This window comes from Thalia democratica, chromosome 9, assembly GCF_965202585.1.
Source record: "Thalia democratica chromosome 9, ktThaDemo2.hap1.1, whole genome shotgun sequence".
NCBI lineage: Eukaryota > Metazoa > Chordata > Thaliacea > Salpida > Salpidae > Thalia > Thalia democratica.
In genome coordinates this window covers 27,851,788-27,872,065 of record NC_139173.1, presented here as the reverse complement: position 1 = coordinate 27,872,065, position 20,278 = coordinate 27,851,788, and the positions used below count along the sequence as shown (strand labels likewise).

The window sequence follows — 20,278 nt, the reverse complement described above, 5'->3', positions numbered from 1 at the left end:
GTACGCTGTACAACTTTGGGAGATTTTCAAAATCTAGGATTTACTTTTACTGAGTAAAAAAAAACTACATTATGTTATGCAAATTTTTGTAATATAAAATTGTATGATATTTATTATTGAAGAAAGAGGTTACATATTTTACTATAATCAATGCATAGCTTTTTGATATAAAAATAATCTAATATTAGAAAAATGTATACAATTTAGATGTATTTAGTTCGTTTAATATTTAAGACTGTTAAATTATTCTCAAGAGAACAAAATAGAGCCTTTTTAGTTGAAAAATTGAAATAGAAACAAGTATTTTCGCCTATAAGTATACGTTTGTTTCTGCAGATTTGCAGAAATGTACCAAGCTACACAAAACACAACTTCAAGAATTTTTAGTGAAAAAAATTACTAAATTAGTCGTGCATAACAATTTACAGTGTTGCCAAATGTTTTTGACAAATTTTATCCAGGTTTTCCATATTTCCTCCAGGTTTTTAAAAGTACACGTTTTTGGGTCAAAATAGTATAAAACATTGAAAATGTGCTGTAAAGCTACTTTAAATGTGATTTTTAATCAAAAAAAGTTTTAATCATGACAGATTTTTTGTTGCCAAATTGGGCAATTTTTTTCTTTTTGCAAAACATTGAATACTTTTTGGTATATGGTTTAAATAAAGTAAAAAACATAGTTATTTTTAGTAGTTTTAAAATATCTTAAAAAGTATTTAAGATTTTGCAAAAAATAAAAAGTGGCTTGTAGATATTAATAAGGTCTACATAAGCATTTTTTATTTTTCTCAAATTTCAATTTTTTTTTGAGATATAGTCTTCTAATTATTTTTTTAAGAATTTGAGTTGTCGGAATTTGAATTGTCATGTAACCGTCAAATTGAAATTTTATTACAAAACATGTAAAAATTGTTTAAAATTCCAGGTTTTTTGGCAACCCTGAATTCACTTATTTAGAATAATATTAGCCATTTTGAATTATTGATTGCTGTGAATGACCTATTAAACGTTAATTATACTTTTTACTCAAAACTTAATAATTTCCGTAACTTACAGACTATGAAGAAAAAGTTAAAAAAAATATTTGCTATATTGATGACCCATAGAAAGCTGAAGTTTATTTTTCGCTAGTAATCATGCGACTGACAAAATGTAGATGGTCAGCTGGAATTAATAGACAATACAAACATTTTTTACAGAACTACATTAATAAATAATCTTACCTGCAATAACTTATCATGTTTTACGTTCAAACTCGTAGAATACTTATAAATAATAAACTACGTGAATAAAAATCCAGGTTTTTTGGCAACCCTGTAAATATAAAACTACGTGTAAATATGAATGTTGACGTAGTTAAAAAAACAGAACCTTAAATTAACATTACTGTAACTAACACGTGTTTATAATATTTATCACAAAAAAATCATGTTAGAAAACGTGTATGTTAATTCTTAGAAAAATTTAATTTTTGCTAATAATGCTGCAACTAACTAAAGTAAAAGATTAGCTGGATTTAATGAACCAAGAAAAGAAACTAACATACCTAAATTGTTTTGTTATGCCCACGTTTTAACTCTTGGAGTATCTATGATGAAATTAAAAAATATGCCGATATATAATTTAGTTTACAATGTTTAAAAACTAAATTTTGAATCAACATAATTGTAACAGCTAATGTTTTTAATACGTGTTTATAATAACAATCACAAACGAATTAAAACGTGTATATTTTATTCTTAGTGAAAAGTACTTTCTCACACTAATCAATTTTTATTTAGGTGATTCAAACATGTTTTCATAAAATTAAGCTTTTTAACTACATAGTGAGCAATTAAGAGAAACTTATAAACGTTTACATTAATCTAAATTTATGAAAAAATATCTAATGATGTTAGCCAGAAAACATTTTATACTTTTTAAAAAATTACTTTATATTGCTATAAGCCACTGTGTTTGTACAAAACACTTGGTACAATAGGTCTAATGATAAAAGCTAAAATATTTTTTTCTTTAGATACTTTACACATTTTCTAACTTATTGTTTATTTGTAGTTGTGTTTTTATAAAATCAACCTACAAAAGTACTACTAAGTATAATGGGATTTAAAAGATATTTAAATATTTTTTCAATGAAAGGGAACATGATTAAAATAAAAACAAAAGTAAACCATTTCAACTTTTAGTCTAGTGTAAAAAATAACAAAAAGTATGTATAAAGATGAAAAGAATATCTAAAATAATAAACGATTGCACAAAAAATAAACAAAACAAAATATATACAGTAGAATTTACAGTACCGATTGTGTTAATGGCAACATTTAAAATTAATAAAAAAAATAATTTATTATATGTGTTTTTAAGTTAGTGAAAAATAAGGCATTAAAAAAAGCTTCAAATCTAAATGTCTCTAAAAACTGCAATAAATTAAAGTTTAATGAAAGAAAACTAAAATACATTAAATCTAAATATATTTCTAAAAACTAACTTTTTAAAAGTTTTAAACATCAAAGCGTTAAAGGAATGCTTCAAAACATTAATTTCTAATTAAAACTGCAACAAATCACATAGGTAACAAAAAAATTACAAAATGTTCCAATCACCTTGCTTGTTCATTTCGTCGCCATGGTGATACTTGGGCCTGTTGTCATGGTGACGTAACTTCCGGGGCGCGTTCCACTCCAGCGGCACCACGTGGAACATTTTGATCTGGTCGCTTCTCACGTTGACGCTGATCGTGTCATTCGCCCCATAAATTCCCCACTCCCGCAACTCGTACACCTCGAACAGGTTGTACATTGTGACGTCATCGTTCGTTGTGACGTCGCCAGTGACGTTCATCATGCTGAGTGTGAACTGGAAGTTGAAAGGCACGTCATCGGATCTGGTTGACAATACGGCGACGGCGTACTTTGAATCAGCAAGTTCTCTTCCCCAACCCTGAAGAATGCATATTAAAAAACTTCATCATATTATATATTTAATATACTTAAAGAAAGTTTAACTTGCTGAGCAGGGTTTCCCAAAGTGGTCCATGATAGATACACAGAAGGCCACGAGCAGTAAAGGTGTAAGAGGGGGGACACGAGGTCATAATTTGAAACGTAGACTAGATATTTTTTAGTTGCAGATGAAGAGCAAAACAAAAAAGTCTTAGGTGGTTTTTATGGTAGTTTTGAAACTTACACTAGATATTTTTGGAGTTGGTGATGAAGAGCAAAAAATAAAGTTTTAAGTGTTTTTTATGGTAGTTTATGAGTAATCTTGTTGAAGGGGGCCATAGATTTTTTAATTTCTTTAAAGGGGGGCATTTGCAAAAAAGTTTGGGAAATCCTGTTGTAGAGTGACTGTAAAATCTAAAAATGACACCAAGTCTAAAGTTGGCTCTACAGGTTTACCATTCAAAGATGGCTACTTGTCTTGGCAAGAGGTTTTCTTACTAGCAGGATACAAGTTTACACAAACGGTTATTTTGCACAGAGCTTTTCAAAAGATCAGGTAATTGTTATAAGGTGATAAAGGGTACTAGTAAATAATAAGATCAAGGGTGAAGTTTTCGATTATGGATTGGCCAAAATATTGTAAAAACTAAGATTTAGAGTTTACAGGTTGCGATATTTACGGTTTTTTGGTATACTATCAAAATCCATCCGCGTTCAAAACCAACCCGATTTTTTTTTCTTTATATATTAATTTATTTTATATATTTTTTGCATTTTAAAAAGTATTCTTTATTTATTTTTCACTATCACTGTTACCCCTAACCCTCGATCGGTAAGCAGTTCTCGAATTTGACTGGATGGATTTTGATCGCGGGTGGATTTTGAACGTGTCCCGGTTTTATATGTGGAGTTAATAGGGGTTTGGGTTGGGTTTATGTGCTAAATGTAAAAAAGACTATTGAGGTCAGTAGTATTGAGATTTACAAGTTAGTGCACAAAGGTTTTGAAAGGTATTAAGAGTCAGAGGGGTGGGAAAAGTAAAGATTCGGTTACTTTATTATCATTATTCATTTTTTGTGACAAATTTTGTTTGAAAAATACTTTTTGTTTTGATAAAAAATTAAAACAAGGAAAAAAATTGTAACAATAAGAAAGAATATATATAATACTACAAAGGAGACCCGATCAGAATCCACCCAGTCAAATTCGAGAACCGCATACCGATTAAGGGTAAGGGGTAACAGTGTTAGTGAAAAATAAACAAAAATTGAAACAATTATATAAAATAAATTAATAAATAAAGAAAAAAAATCGGGTGGATTTTGAAAGTATACCCTACAAAGATGTTATACAAACACTAAAGTAACTACTGTATTTTACATAAGTTAAGAAATCTTTTAAAACATAATTGTGTAGGCACAACTTCATACAATAAAGGCAAATAAACCAACGGAAGAAATGAATGTAGAACGATTTTAGTTTAAAGTCTAAAGTTAAAACAAATATCACATAAGTACCAGATTACAATAAAAACAACAAAGCTAATAAGTTTTTAAAGAAACCAGCTGATTAAGTATTTGCACAAAAAGTTGCAAATAACAGTTAATGATTTGTAAGTTAATTTACAGTAATTTGCAAGTAAGTAAAACCTGCAATGATAAGCAAACATTCAAGTAAACAAAATATTTTATTGCTACTGGTACGCATTAAGGGTTTATATTTGTGTAAACAAATTTAATAAGCTCAACTACTTTTGTCTAGTAATTCATTGACTTGATTTAGGATTTATTGTAATAATAAACACATAATGAAGTCTGTTTATACTAGCTATGTTTACATATGAATACTGATAAAACATTCAATTATCCAAAAGTTTACACATGTGCAGCAAAAAGTTAAGTTTTTACGGAAAAAAAGTAGATTAAGTTTGCTACTATTTAAAAACTATATTTTTAATAAATTATTTAAAAAGTCAGCCAAAAATACTTAAGGTGTAGTTTATACCAAAGTCCAATGCTCTGAAGTCTAAATAAACCAAAAGTGCCAATAAGGTTTGTCTTATTTATTTTTCTAATTGGAGATTGAAAAACAAGGGCATTTTAAATACAACTCAAAAATTACAGGTCTATGTTAGAGTTTTTTGTATAAAGTGATTTATTTAAAAATAATAATTTACCAAGTGTTACTTAAAATGTATCAAGAAGTATATGGACAAAATTTAATACTTTTTTTGTAGTATGAAGTTTATTGGTCGAATTTATTTCTACAAATATACAACTTATACATTGTACTGTTTTCATTTTAGACTTGTAAATAAATTTAACTCTTTACATTAGTTTTATTACTGATGAATATTTAATTTCAAAATAAACTTGCATCATTTTTAAGTATAAATTTTAAATTATTTTTACAAACTTGGATTTTATTTTAACTGTAGTATATTTTCTAACAACTTCATAATACTTTTAAAATATGTAAGATACTTTTACAAATAAATTTGTTTTTGTCACCAAAATATTATTCTATCTGTATATTTTTTCAGTAACTTGTACATTAGTTTTAAACTTGTATGCTAATTTTACAAACCTTTAAAATTTTTTATGCAAACATGTGTTCTATTCTTATTGAGTATAGTTTTAACAAACCTAAATATTATTTTTTAGTATATAATTTCAACAAACTTGAATATTACCTTTTTTGTACGCTATCTAATAAAGTTTAACATTATTTTTGTTCAAACTAACTTAAAATTTGTTCTCATTGTAAAACAAACTTGAATATTATTTTAAATTATAGAAAACTTTCAACTACGACAAACTTGAATACCATCTTTATTATTATATCTCTTTCCATGCCTACCCAACTTTATTTTAATTATACTAAAAATTTGTGTATTCATTATATATTTTTTTTCAACAAACCTGAATACCATCTTTGTTATAGTATCTTTTTCTTGTCTTCCAAACTTATACCATTTATTGTATTTTTCACTTACTTTATCATTATTACCTGTATACTGTATATTTTTACAAACCTGAATACCATCTTTATTGTAGTATCTCTTCCCCTGCCTACCCAACTTGTCCTGATTGATGCCGATCACCCACTTGTTCTTCAAGATCTCCTCGCTGTCTCTGCTGATCCTACGCAGATCGTTGCTCATGAACAGAGGGGCGGCAAGCATCGCCCACATGCCTGTGTGACGTAATAAAGGCATGTTTATTAATGTCGTAAATTTATATTGTGTTATTTAGTAAAAGCATAGTAGTGTATATAAACTGCCTAAAGTTTATGTTGCTAGAAAAACGTGGTACTTTCGACAGAACACATTAAAAAAAATATTTTTTAATAGATAAGCATCACATCAACTGAATTACACAATTCTATAAATATTTTATTTAATTTATAAATACGTAAAAAGCTAAAGTTTGATCGACTTAAGCGATTGCACTTTTTGAAAACAAAAACATTTTTTTACTTTTGAGAGTTTGATACTTTATTTTAAAGAGGTTTATAGTTTTAATTAATTTTATATTTGATCTTTAATGGTATTTAGCTTTCTTAACAGTACAGGGAATAGTTTAAATATTAAAATAAGTTGTGTTTTAAAAGTTTCTGATGCCGTAAGATATTTAAAATAGATTAGCTACTAATAAATCAATTTAAATTTAAAGTTAAACAAGTTATAACAAATGGAAATAAAACATCAATATACTCTAGAAACTTAACTGCAAACAATATCACTAAAAACAAAAAGTTCAAAATACAAACCAAATTGCGATTTTGACTGCTCGTATGACAAGGAAAAATCCCCTACTACGAGCATGTCCGGATCGTTCCAGTGACCAGGGCCGGCAGCTTGAACTAACACGTCCTGATTTTTGGCGTACCTGTACAACATCATACCACTATAACAATACTGCAATATAGTTATACTAATTCGTGCCACTCTATAACGCTTAGTGCACTTTTATGTTGAAATATAATAACAGTCTAAAGCTGTAGACATCATTATTAACACCAGTAATATTTAAATTGTATTAAATGTGATAGAATGTATATTGGAAAAAAAAAAAAGTTACTAGTATATAATACACTTAAAAACAAACATATTACAACTTTAACATTACGTACCATTCAATAATGTCGAGTATGGATGCCCACGAATCTTGGATGTCACCGTAGTTTCGCCATGAGTTGCATATTTGAATGAGTTCCGTGTAGTTCACCTGTGAAAAAAAAAATAATTAGATGCTTGGATATCCTACTTAATGGTATTGCTTATAAACGCAATAAACGTGTGTGAATTAGCATGAATTTTATTATTGATTACGATTACTTTAATTTGTTAATCTCCATGAGTAAGTAAAAATTGCTTTACTTCAATTTTTTACTATTTTACCTTGACTGCTAAACTTAACTTGGTTATTTTAAATTTCCACTTACAATTCACTGGTTAATTATTGATTCACTTGCCCATGATGCGAGTAGCTTGCTATCTTAACGTTACATTTTTAAATTCAATATTATACAGCCGTTAATACTTATAGAAGAAAAGTATTAGCTTTATTTTATCATTTAAGCTTATAAAGCGTTTCAAAAAACATAAAAAAAAACTTTTTAGTATAAGCAATTTTAAATAAAACAAATGATATTTTAGTTATGATAAAAGTTGAGAAAAATGGATAACAGCAAAGATAACCTAATTGATCGAAAGCACTTTATTCTTCAATCTTCTTTTAGTATAAAGTTGCTAAAACTAAACATGTTCAGAAATATAAACAAGCACGTTTTCCAAATAAAATATTAAACAGTTGTGTGAGAGTTTAAATTGCTCAAAAGTTTAAATTTCAGCTCCAAATATGTATCAATATCGATATAATAAGCCAGATATGTATTTAAAAACTAAATACAGTTTCTAAAGAGCTTTAAATTTATATTTTTTTAATAAGCAGTAAAAAGTATTTTGAATTAGAACATATAAAACAACCCACATAGAAATTTGTTTTGGTAAAGAATGGTACCCTTTAATCAAAAATCATTAATAAATAAAACACAAACTTTTGGGGGGAGGCCTCCGTCGTATGCGGGCCACGAGCAAGAATACAGAATGGGTCTTCCAGTCTCATTTAGGTACTTCCCCATATCCGGGTACCCATGGGCCTTGGAAGTGTCGTTGCTGTAGCAACCTGAAGTTGAAATAATTTTTATTAAAAAAACATGTATTGCTGTAGCAACATGTGTTGGTAAATAGTCTGATGGTTTAGTAAATCAACTAAACAATATTGCACCAGATAAAATATTCTGAACAGCGTCTTTTTGTTATACCAACCTAAGTGCTACTAAAATGTTAATTAAAACTAAAAAACAAAGTGAAAACAATTTAAAAAAATATATAATTAGAATAGTTGACTAAAATTTATTTTTATTAAAAAAACATGTATACACCCACTTTATTCTATGCTTCTATTCTTTCATTACAGTAATTATTTTTTTACAGAGCCCAGTTGAAGTGTGTTGATTCGTTAACACACAGAAACATATGTTGGTACAATAAAGGAAGATTACTGTACAATTTGTTTTTATTCAACATTTAGTCATTTTTAACAAGCCAAAAGAAAACTCTGGAAATCACTAACTATCTAAAAGCTACTTATACATGTTGAATCATATTAAATCAATTAAAAATGAATATCTTTTTGAAACCTTTTTTTTATGGAAAAACTAAATGAAACTACAAACCGTCAAACTTGAGCATGTCGACCCCCCATTGGGCGAAAGTGTCAGCATCCTGCTTTAAATGACCCTCTGATCCGGGGAATCCCCCGCAAGTGAGAGTGCCGAAATCCTCGTATATTCCCAACTTCAGGTGCTGTGGGTGGCGAGTATTTAATTAGAAAAATATGTTTTCGAATATATCAAAATTTTTAAGAAAAAAAAAGGATAATTAAATCAAACATGTTTAACAGAAGCTAAGCGAGCAATAAAATGACAAAAATAATATTACAAATAAAATAAATCATTATTAGGTAAAACAAAATTTTTAAGTACAATTAGTACTTGATAATGCAAAATATTGAGTTGCTAAGAACTTTTTTTGAAGAGTGTTAAAAACTTGTTTAAAAACTTAAATATTTTATTAAGTGTAGAATAAACATATTATAAGTATTAGTAAACAACTTTTTTTAACAACGATTAAATTACATATGTTAAATGTATATACAATATTATGCTATATGGTAAAGCTAAAACAAGTGATGATAAAATTATATTATTTAAAAAATAGTTACAAGCTAAGTTAATTTAATTTTCAAATGCTGTAAATTTCATTCAGTAATAATAAATAAATATACAGTTATACTACTTTTAGTTGTAGTTTTAACAAATACTGATAATAATTATTTTTTAAACTTTTATTATTTAGTAATACAATTTAAAAACAAAGTATTTTGTACAGTAAAAACAGTTAAAAAAGAACTTAAGTCTTACTTCTCTCATTGAAGTTTAGTTGAAACATATTTTTCAAGTATGTACGTATACATTATGCTGTTTATTTACTTATGGTATAATAAGGCAACCTATACTCATTATCTAATAACTTCCTCTTTAGCAACTAGGCGTTTAATGTTTTGAAATGAATTTTAAATATTTTTTTTGAAACATTTAATACATTCTGGGTTGACTATTAGTTCAATCTAAAACTAAATTATTGTTAAGTTTAAAGATAACTTTCTAAAATCATTTTAATTATTGTTACAATTTCATTTTTCTACAAAGTTTTTAAAAATAGCACCGTTGTTGTAAAACCACAATCATGATTGGTAACACTGTCAAAGAACAGAAACAAAAGTTAATCAATCAGATTGCTTTAAATGAAAAAAAAACATTTTAAACTGTTTGTTAATTAAAATATTTTTGATTTAACTTTAATTTACGTAAAGCCAATTAAAATGTTGCATTTGTTTAAAACTTTTATAAGAGCGCACATTATATTACCTTTAGCACAAATTTAAAATTCTTAATTTAGAATGCAAATTTAAAATTTATTTAACACTTAATAAGGTGGCAAAAAAACTAAGTAAAAAAACTGTAAATACAAAATCTTAGTTAAAACCATAAATAAAATTTACTATTAAATGAGTAGTTTTTTTTCAGAAGTTTAAATTTTAAATCTAATTAAAAAAATCATTATTATACACAGTTTTGCTTAAAAATTGTAACATCAATTAAAGTAGCACTTAAGTTTCTTTATTTATTCAACAGTAAACAAACTATTTACAAAAACAGATTGCTTAGATTAAACTTTAATAATTACTAACTAGACAAAATTGTAAAACTAAACAAAACTAAATTAAGGGTAACAATCTAATAAAAAAATTAAACAATAAATAAACATATATACTTGAAAACTATATAAGATTTATGACACAACATTTCAAATAACCTCAAGTATATTGTTTTAAAAACAAACTCATTCTTGCATAAACATGAGCTACAAAAATACTAAGGTAAAAAAATTAGTAAAAACAAATAGACAATTTGTTAAAATATTAAGTGAACTAAAAAAATTATTGAATAAAGTTGTCACAAAAAAAAAACTAACCCTCGCATGAACGTGATCTGCGAGGAACTTCATCCCTAATGGGAATCTTTCAGGATCAGGTTGCAGCTTCCCATTAGCATCTCTCTCCTTGGACATCCAGCAATCATCGATGCTGACGTACTTGTATCCCAATTCACCCCATCCGTCAAAATGCATTCTGTGTCATAACTTAAATACATTTTCATTTCAACTTTTTAGTACATAAACCATGAATGGCAACAAACAAGGCACCCTGAATAGTGGGACAAAAATATTACCAATAAAAATTTTTTAAATTAAACTGGTTGCACTTTGATGTGGTAAAAAACTATTTTTTCAAAGTTTTTTATGTAGAATGAATTTTTAAAGCTTATCTGTTCTGTCACACTTTTACTTTTAAATTTAAGCTCTATCCTCTGAGTTACTTCTAATCAAAATATATAATAGCTATTGTTGTATTCAATTGTGCATAATACAAGTCTAAGGTATTACATGACACTGGAAAACTACTATACAAGTTTCAGTGAAAAAGTTAAAAACCTTGTGTAAAATATCTAGAGCACTCTTAAGTAACCAGGCATTATACTAGGTCATAACTTAAAATTTAGTGTAGATAAGTAGACTTTTGGCAAGGAAATAAAGTTTATACGTTTTTATTTTTATAAAGTTTATTACTAAAAAATTCAATCTAGTGAAATATTAGTTAACAAACTTTATTAAACATGCAGATCATAAGTCAAAACTAGTCAGTTATCAAAATGTATATTTCATTATTTCATGTTTCAAAAACAGACTTCTATGCATCATAATCTTTTACAACCTTAAGTAAATGACAAATTGATAAAGAAAAAACCTTAATTAAAAAACTCTCCTTATCTTTGAATACCTATACAACCTTGAATCAATTATTTACAAAAAATGCTTCATTTTAAAATCTTAACATTCAAAACTTGTTAAAATAGCTGGAAAAATCAGCATGGTTATAACTATACTTCTTTTACATTAAGCATATTAACATAAAAAATCAAGTAAGAGCAAAAATATCAAAATTAATGTTAATACACATATGTAATCAGTGTAAATAACTAAACACTAACTTTATCATAAACATTAAAAAAAAACAATTATTATAAAAAAACTTGAATATAGTTAGAAGTATTTTAATGTTTTATTAAATAACTCCAAGTAAACAAATAATACACAACCAAATAAAAAGTATAATTTATATCTTAATTATAAACATGTTAAATACAAAGTTTAATAAAAAATCTATCCCTAAACCAATCTTTGTATTTTTAAATAATAATCTACCTTATGTTGTCATTAAACTGCTTTTATTTCTGTAGGCCTTAGTATTTTCTTTAAGATTAATTTCAAACAACATTAATTGCATTAGTACCAGAATTTAGTAAAAGCTTAAATATTTTAAATGTCATGCAAAACTAATTGATAGTTGTAGCTAGCACGATTATCAGCCCAAATAAAACAATCATTGTAAAAAATTAAACTTTGTAAAAATGTACAACAGTAGTTTTTAATAAGAAAACTATATTAAGCAAGCTTGAGAAAAAACCTGCTTAATATTTATTTTTCTAATTCAGTACAATTAAGTAAAAATGACTACTAAAAAAGCAGAACTTTTATCTCAACTACAACCTTTTTGGATGAAAAACACTGACAAAACAAACCTGTCAGCCATTTCAATGAAGAGTTTTTCACTGATGCAGTCATCGGGGTAGGTCTTGCAATCCGTGATGCACCTGAACCTTTCCCATGCCATCCACCCCATCGGAGGCACCCTTGCTAACCCATTTTCAAGTGTATAAGCCAGTGGGATGAGCAGTAAAATGAACACAGCTGTGTTGTACATGTTATCTATTTGTTTTCTGTTAAGTGAGAATAGTCTAAGACTCTGTTGACAAACTTAAAAGCTGGATTTAAATTACGAGCAGTAAACTGAATATGTATCTAATTTAAGTTAGGCACAAAGTAATCCATCCCATTGGAGGGGTCCTTGCCAACCCATTTTTTAATGTATAAGCCAGTGGGAGTAGTAGTAGTATTAATATGCATGTTATCTATTTGTATTTTCTGTTGAGTTAAAATGAATTTTTAAAATTATTTTTTTTATCTTTAAGCTTTATTCAGATTTGAGAGTATTATATAATTGATGGTGACTTTTATTCTTAACTTGTGTTTTAATTCAACTTTGATTAAACGTTTTAGAAATTTTATAGTGTGTTCTTGAACTATTTTTTGATTATTTTATAAAAAAAATTCAAATGCTTTCAAAAGCAAATTGTCAGATACTTCTAGTTTAATCAAGAATATTTCTCATTTATTTCATTATAGAAATTTAAAAGTTGTAAGAAAAAATGTATCTTCAATTTATTTTTGTTTTGATTTAATTAAAAAAAAAATTAACCAAAATTTAGTATAATTTATTGAATAAAAAGCGAAAAAAAAAAAAAAAATTTTTGCTCAAAAATGTTTTGGTTCAATGACCTGGATAGCAAAAAGACTTCTCGGTCATCGAGTTGCATACCCAAACTTAATCAATATTATAATGAGCTAAAAACGAAAAAAATAAAATAAAATAGTAGACAAAAATTAAGTAGCAAAAATATGTTTAAAGGCTTGCCACATTTTCAAGTCTCCCAAGATTTTTTTATAGTACTAATGAACATTTGCTTGGAGATTTAAGCATTCCAATTTTTCCACACTTTTTTGGTTTTAAGTGTTGAAATTTTAGCCTTGTGAGTTTTCTCCAAACAGAGCCTCACCAATATTTTTTTGTTTGTTAAAATGATAGTTTTTTTTTGGTTAACTAAAAGTAAAATGCTAATGGGGCAGAAATATTACATACAATGTAACACACTTGCTTTTCCCTTGAATAAATTAATTGTTGCAAAGGTAGTTTAAGACTGATGTTTTTCACCATTAAATAGAAAGATAACAACTCACAAGTTCTTGTTAATTTTAATCAGAAAACATGTAATTATTAATTCTGTAAGCTTAGAATATTGTAAAACTTTTTTCTCTAGATTCTCGACCAAGTCCTTTGAAAATATGTCTGAGCTTGTTGTTCAATGATTCATTTATTAAAAGTTTGTTGTGCATAGTTTTCTTAAGTTATAAACAAAAAATTAATCCTTATAGTATTTAAAATATATTTCCCGAGTTTGAAACAAACTATAGACTAAGAGGAGTCACACACTGCATCTACCACAGAATAGCTCAGAACAGGATTAAAACATTTAGTTCTGAATTCTGATAATACTTGATTTCAGAGTTAGCAAAATGCAAAAAAAAAAAAGAAAAAATATATTTCTATGTTTTTTAAATAAACTCTAAACTAATAAGAGTAAAAAATTTAAAGTTACTTTAAAACACTTAAACTGCCTTAGAAAATTATTATTTAAAGAAACTTCTACATCTGTCAATCAGCATAAATCGTAAGTCGTGGTGTATAACTCAACTACCTAGACTTTAAAGGTCTTTTTGAACACTAAGTCCTTGTGCATTTTGTTTTCACGCCCTGGGCAAGATATTAAACTGTATTCGTGATGTATGACGCGATAACCAAAAGGTTTTTTCATACACTAGGTCCTTAGACCAAACTTATTGGCGCTTTTTTTTTGTTGCTTAATATACAATATATTGTGTTCAATATTAAAAGTTGATTAGGTCCCTTATGTAAATGTTTAAAATTGTTATACAAAGTGGAATTGATTCAAACAAAAGACTATATTTAATACTATAATAAAAAAATTGTAGTTAGTAAGTGTGTAATGAGCTATAGTGGTTTGTTGAACAATAACGGAAATATTCTCAAAAATGTTGTTCAAGAACCTTGATACGCAAAAAGACCTCTCGGTCATCGATTTGCTTACCCAACATATAGAAAAAAAAACAGTTTTAATATAGAATTTAAGACTAGTAAAAAGTAAGTTTTTAAGATTTACTGTTTTTTAAGTTTTTCCAATGCGATTTATAGGTTAACAAAGTTTTAAAACATGCTTAAATGTTTAATCGAAAAAATGGATAACAAAAGTAAAAGAATATTCAGTTGATTAAAGTTGTAGAATAAATTTGAAACTTAAAACAGTAGGTTCAAAAACTTTAAGAAATCTACTATTACTATTTATTTTTAAACTGTTCGTACAGTCTAGCTTATCCTTGATTTGTAGTTTATAAAACCTAAAAATGTAACAGAAACCTGTTATAAACATTTTACAGTATATAAATGAACAATACCAACAACTTATTTTAGGTGTTTTAGAAACTATTTGATATAATCTACTACATATAAACTGTAAAAAAACTACTTTATGTTTATTAAGTACATTTAAAAAACACAACTTAAGTATAGACAATCTAGTTTTCTTAAACTTTGTTTAAAAGCTGTTGAATATTTTTAGCTCTATGAATAAAAATACCATTAAAATATAAGTTTTATTTTTTTTATCTTAAACTGTAAGAAAGGTTCCAGAAGAAATACAAACTAAAATGTTTTATTTCTTACTGATAAGTATATTTTAAAAACATACCAAAACTTATCTTTAAACTTGTTTTTGTAAATAAGTTTTACTGCAATACGAAATATAAACAAATACTTTTGCACTGACCATGTTTTAATTTTAATCAATTTTTATTAAGACTTCAGATTTCTTATTTAGAATAATGTAAACAGTAAAATTTTTTTATGTGTAATGCTAAAAGTTAGTTTTGCAATACTAAACTATCAGTTTTGATGTTAATAAACAACGTTGAATGTTTCAGTTTATTCGAGTCTTTAAGTCTGCATTCACCCTCACTTAAAAGTTCTGATGATTTGCTTCCGTTGTTACTTAATTCCACCTCATTAAGCGTGGAAAGTTTATTGGATCTAAGAGTCCTCCGAATAAAAACACCAGCAGTGTGAAAGTGTAGTTTGAAGTTTTGAATACCGAATAATGTAAATACAAAATAAATAGATAACTTTAGGGTCGGCTTCAGTTCTAAGGGTATGAAAGTGTTTTCATTCAACGACGTTGTACAAATGAGGTGAAGTAATAATCCAAAAGTATTTTAATCCCCTATCCTTAACTATTTTTACCTAAAGCTGTTGATATATACCTTTGTACCTTATTTATTTTACTCTAATATATAATACGGTAGTGAAAAAAAACCGGGTAAAACTAAAAGTAAAAATAATTAAATATTAGCCAATAAAAAGCGTTTACATTAGCAAGTGACAGATAATTTTGACAAAGCATCTAAAAGTTTACAAATATCAGATTACAGATTAGGGAAGAATTATGTCCGAACGGTTGTTGATTTTACACTGAGAACAGCTTGCACTTGTCCTGCACCAAACTGGACCTGTTCATGTTGTGTCGTTTTTTAATAAATTTAGAAGAAGTTTGTTTTTCTCGTTTTATCTAACTTAAATGTTTATTATTTAAATAACTATTTTTTTTCAAAATTTACAAATATACAGTTTTCTTTTCCTTTTAATCTTCTTCTTTTTTTTTACAAGAAAAACATAAATTAAGCGCACATTAAAATTGATAAACTTTTAAAACCTTACCAGATTTTACAAGTATTTTATTTTAGGTAAAAAAACTACTTTTCAGTGTACACTATAAAAATTTCTTCAAAAGTGACCTAATATGAAAGTTTTGTAAAACTGGTGTTAAAATGTTTGTATGTTTATTTTTTTTTTAATCTGATCATTATTTTGCTTAAAAATTTGTTTAAGTCTTATTGAGTTTAAAAGTATTTAATTTTATGTGAAACGTGATTAACATATTTTTCTTTTTATAGTTGTTGCAAATCACAAATCTATGTATTTAAAAAATCACACTATTACAAATTCTAAACTTGAGAAATATCGAACAACAAAAAACAAGTTTTTATAAAATTGTTCACCTTTGAAAGACTATATTAATAAAGTTTATAGCTTTAATTCTAATTTCTAATCAATAATTTTACAATAAATTGCTAGGATAATTTCTAACCTTATTTTCATACGTTCGATTTCAGAAAAAAAGTTATCCAGACACTATAAAAACAGTTCCTTAGTTTACTATATCTAAATACTGGTATTTATGACATAATAAAATTCCTTAAGTTAACTATTTACAACATTCTATACTTTTTTGTACTTTTTTATACAAATTAAAAATTTTAGGTAACATCTACCTTTTTTAGATAAAAGGATTATTACTTATAATTTAAATTTATGTACATAAATATTGTCTCACTACAAAAACTTCAACAAGATTAATATAGTTTTAGTACAAACTAAAAAACATTTTAATTATTATTGAAAAAATAATGAAGGAGCGATAAAAAATTAATTCAGTTCTAGTTAAACTAATTCAATAATATCAATCGTTTTAAATCGACCATAAAAACATTAAAACTACTTCATTGGAAACTCAAACAAGCTGAAAAGATTAATAAATGTTGTTTAAGCATTGGTTATAAGGGAAAGTATAGCAAATTTTGAAAATAACAATGTTTTGTTGTTAGTTAATTAGTCAAAGTTTGTACTTTTTTTAACTAGTTAATTTTTTAATAAATTAAAGTTTTTAGCTTTGTATATCAAATTCAAATTTATACTAAGAAAACTTCGAATAAATTCTGTGTTTTCTTTCCTTGGTCGTGAAAAAAGAAGTACTTCATATTTAAAAAACAAACTTAAACTAAGTGTAATTAAAAAAAAAGAAGATATTAGTTAATTAATTTTAGAAGACTTAAATACCTTTTAGATAATAAAAAGATAAAAAAAAAAGCCTACAACCTTCTTTTTATAGAGATGTAAGTTCTAAAGAAGTTTTAAAGCTGAAATTATTAATTTTCACTATGAATATATAAACTAAAGCAAATTTAATCGTTCTTAGAATTTTGTTAAATAATATGAAAATATTTTAGTAGGATTGTTGTTAAATATCATATGTTTTACAAAGATTTTTGATGTCAATTTATTTAAGCGACAAATCTAAAATTTTTGTTTAACTTAATAACAAAGAAATAATTGTAAATATGTGAAAAGAGTATAAAGTACACTGTACAATCATATGTTTATTAAGTTATGTGAAAAGACTAAAAGTAAAGACATAAAAAATATCTATTCATAAACAGTTGCAGGCATTTTTAATGCGTAAAAACTACAAAGTAAAATTGAAAAGTATAAAAATAACTTTAACACTTATTTATTTAAAATCTACTTAAGTATAGGACTTTGGGTTATGTGTACCTTAAAAGAAATGAAAATGTAAGTACGTGAATTAAACAAAACAATTTTCAGCATACATAATACAAGGACTTATAGAGCTTAATAGAATAATCTTTTAAGTTAAATTTAAGAACACTTGCATTAAGTGGAGTTTACTTTTATGCGTTAAAATTCCTTTATAAATCTCAAAAAGAATAAACACCGAATGTTTATGGTTTTAATTTATAAATTGAAAACATAAACATTGCTTGAAGTTTTTACAAAACCTATCAAATATTCACTACTGAAACAATTTTATGTTGAAAATTTCCATATGTACCAGCTAGATAGAAAAAATAAAGGATTTGAACAAAAGTTTTATAACTTTATTCACATAACATTGCACAAAATAAAACGACATAAAGTTCTTTTTATGTAGTATTTATCTTCGGTTTTATAAAAGTTGCAGGTACTATTGTAGTTTTTGATGCGTATGAAAATTCCAACACACAAACAAAATCACGTTCACACACTCGGCCTTTCAAGTATATCGAACAAAAGTCTATTTCGAGCTGCGTTATCCTTTTCACAATGCAAAAATTTACTTTTCTTAGTCAAGAGCCACTTTCTTTTATGTAGTGAGGGCAGCTTGTAAAACCAACAGAGTGTCACGTCACAATTGAGAGTTGCTTCGTCACAATCGAATGTTTGTTTGTTTTGATTATTAACAAAATTTTCAAGTGGCCATCCAACTACAAAGATTTTGTTTTAAAATTCTTCAAGTTATTTTGTTGAACTTGGAAATGTTGTTGTAATACATTTACTGTTGTAGTACTTATGAAAACTTATAAAAGACTACAGCCGTGAACGTGTTTAAAACAGCTTACAATGTTACTATTGAAATCTAACCTATTATTTACATGCTTTACAAAAGCTTCAGTTTAAAACACATTTTAAATTAACTAAATGATTAAAAATTTTAGGTTGATTGTATTTAACATCTTTTTAGATATGTTATAAATGAAAAAATGTTAAAAGAATAAAATAAAATATATTTAATAGGATTGAATTAATGGCAAGTTGTTAACTTTTGAGTTCACATGAATTTTAGATAGTTGTTAGAACAAACAAAACATCATCTTGAAAAAGTTCATTAAAAATGAAAATTAACATAATTTTCATCGAGTAACCGTTAACTAAGAACGATATTTTTTTGGTGCAACTACCAGCGCAATTAAGCCACTAGCAAAAGTAAAAAAAAAACATTAATAGAGTTTATAAAAGTTGAAATAACTTTAGTAAAAACTTATGTAAACACACACTGATTTAAAATGTGTTACTAATTTAAACTAGTTTATTTATGTTATAAGTTAAAGCTTAATAGATTTTTACCTTTGTAGACTATAATTATTGATGTGTTATATAACAGTCGCTAAACTTTGAAATTGCTTTGTTTGCCAAAAATTATAATCAATTCAAACGAGTTACAAAAGCTGCTTGCAACTTTTAACCAACTAAAATTGCAACATTATTCAAATTTGGCGACCTTCAAATAAGTATTTGCTTTGAACTTGATGCAAATTATTTCAACCCCTGGTTTAATCTAGGCCGATTTTTTAGATAATTAAGTCCAAAAAAAAGTAAAACGCCAGGTTTAATGATATTCGCCGCCAACTTGATGTTGGGATTTTGCATGCAAACTATCTAATAGATAGCGGATCAATGTTTCCACAGGTCAGTTGATAACAAATATCGATTTTTTAATGAATGCTAGATGTAATTAAAAAAAAGTATGAAGGCATTCTCGTACACTTTTTTTTTTAAAGTTAAGTAAGTTTAAGTGTTTAGCATTGAATATAAAAATGATAGTTTAAAAAAAAAAAATAAATAAAGAAGTAAAGTCAGTCACATCCAGATACAAGTTGGAATTTTATGTGTAAACCTTATTTGTACCAGAGTATTGTTTTTAACGACAGTTGTAAGAAAAAGTAAAGTTGTAACGTTCAGCAGTTAATACTTAGAAAGTGTAATTTTTGAAACAGAAGCATACTTTTAGGTAGCAGCAAATAAAAATTACCTTTGTAAAGTTATTTCGTTTTATGTTTATTGCTGAAAAATATAACATTTTAAGTATCTATCTTTTGTATAATTGATTAAAGATTACAAAGTGTAAAACTTATGTTTTTAAGTTTGTTGTTAAAAAAATATTAAAATTGAAAAGCAACAGAAGTGTTTAACATTTAAAAACTTCATCTTCAAGTTTTGTTTAATGCTTACAACTAATTCATACTTATAAGTTTTTGGTTAAAAATAGTTGAAATTATTACTTTTTTGATCAAATAGTACTAGAATTTAATTTATTTATGTGAATCATAGAAAGAAAAATGTTTTATATTTTAAAGAAAAATGTATTTTATAGATGAAATATTTGATGTTATTACGGTTCGATAATAACAAGATAGTTGTATTGTTCATTATTTTTCTAGCGAAGGAGGTAATTAGACTTATAATTACTCTGATCTAATATGAAAGTAGATTAAAAATATGTCA

At 26.3% G+C, this 20,278-nt stretch overlaps 1 protein-coding gene across 1 annotated transcript; it reads right to left on the bottom strand.

The window, feature by feature from the left end:
• Window positions 1-2,106: 2,106 nt before the first annotated feature.
• LOC145844711 (alpha-N-acetylgalactosaminidase-like) lies at window positions 2,107-12,401 on the bottom strand. Its single transcript, XM_082952126.1, has 8 exons — window positions 12,213-12,401; window positions 10,546-10,702; window positions 8,685-8,814; window positions 8,004-8,131; window positions 7,077-7,171; window positions 6,714-6,832; window positions 5,977-6,137; window positions 2,107-2,940 (listed from the first exon to the last, which is right to left on the bottom strand). Exons 1-8 carry the CDS (start codon window positions 12,392-12,394, stop codon window positions 2,584-2,586), a joined length of 1,329 nt encoding a protein of 442 aa, XP_082808252.1. The 5' UTR covers window positions 12,395-12,401; the 3' UTR covers window positions 2,107-2,583.
• Between the last annotated feature and the right edge of the window lie 7,877 nt (window positions 12,402-20,278).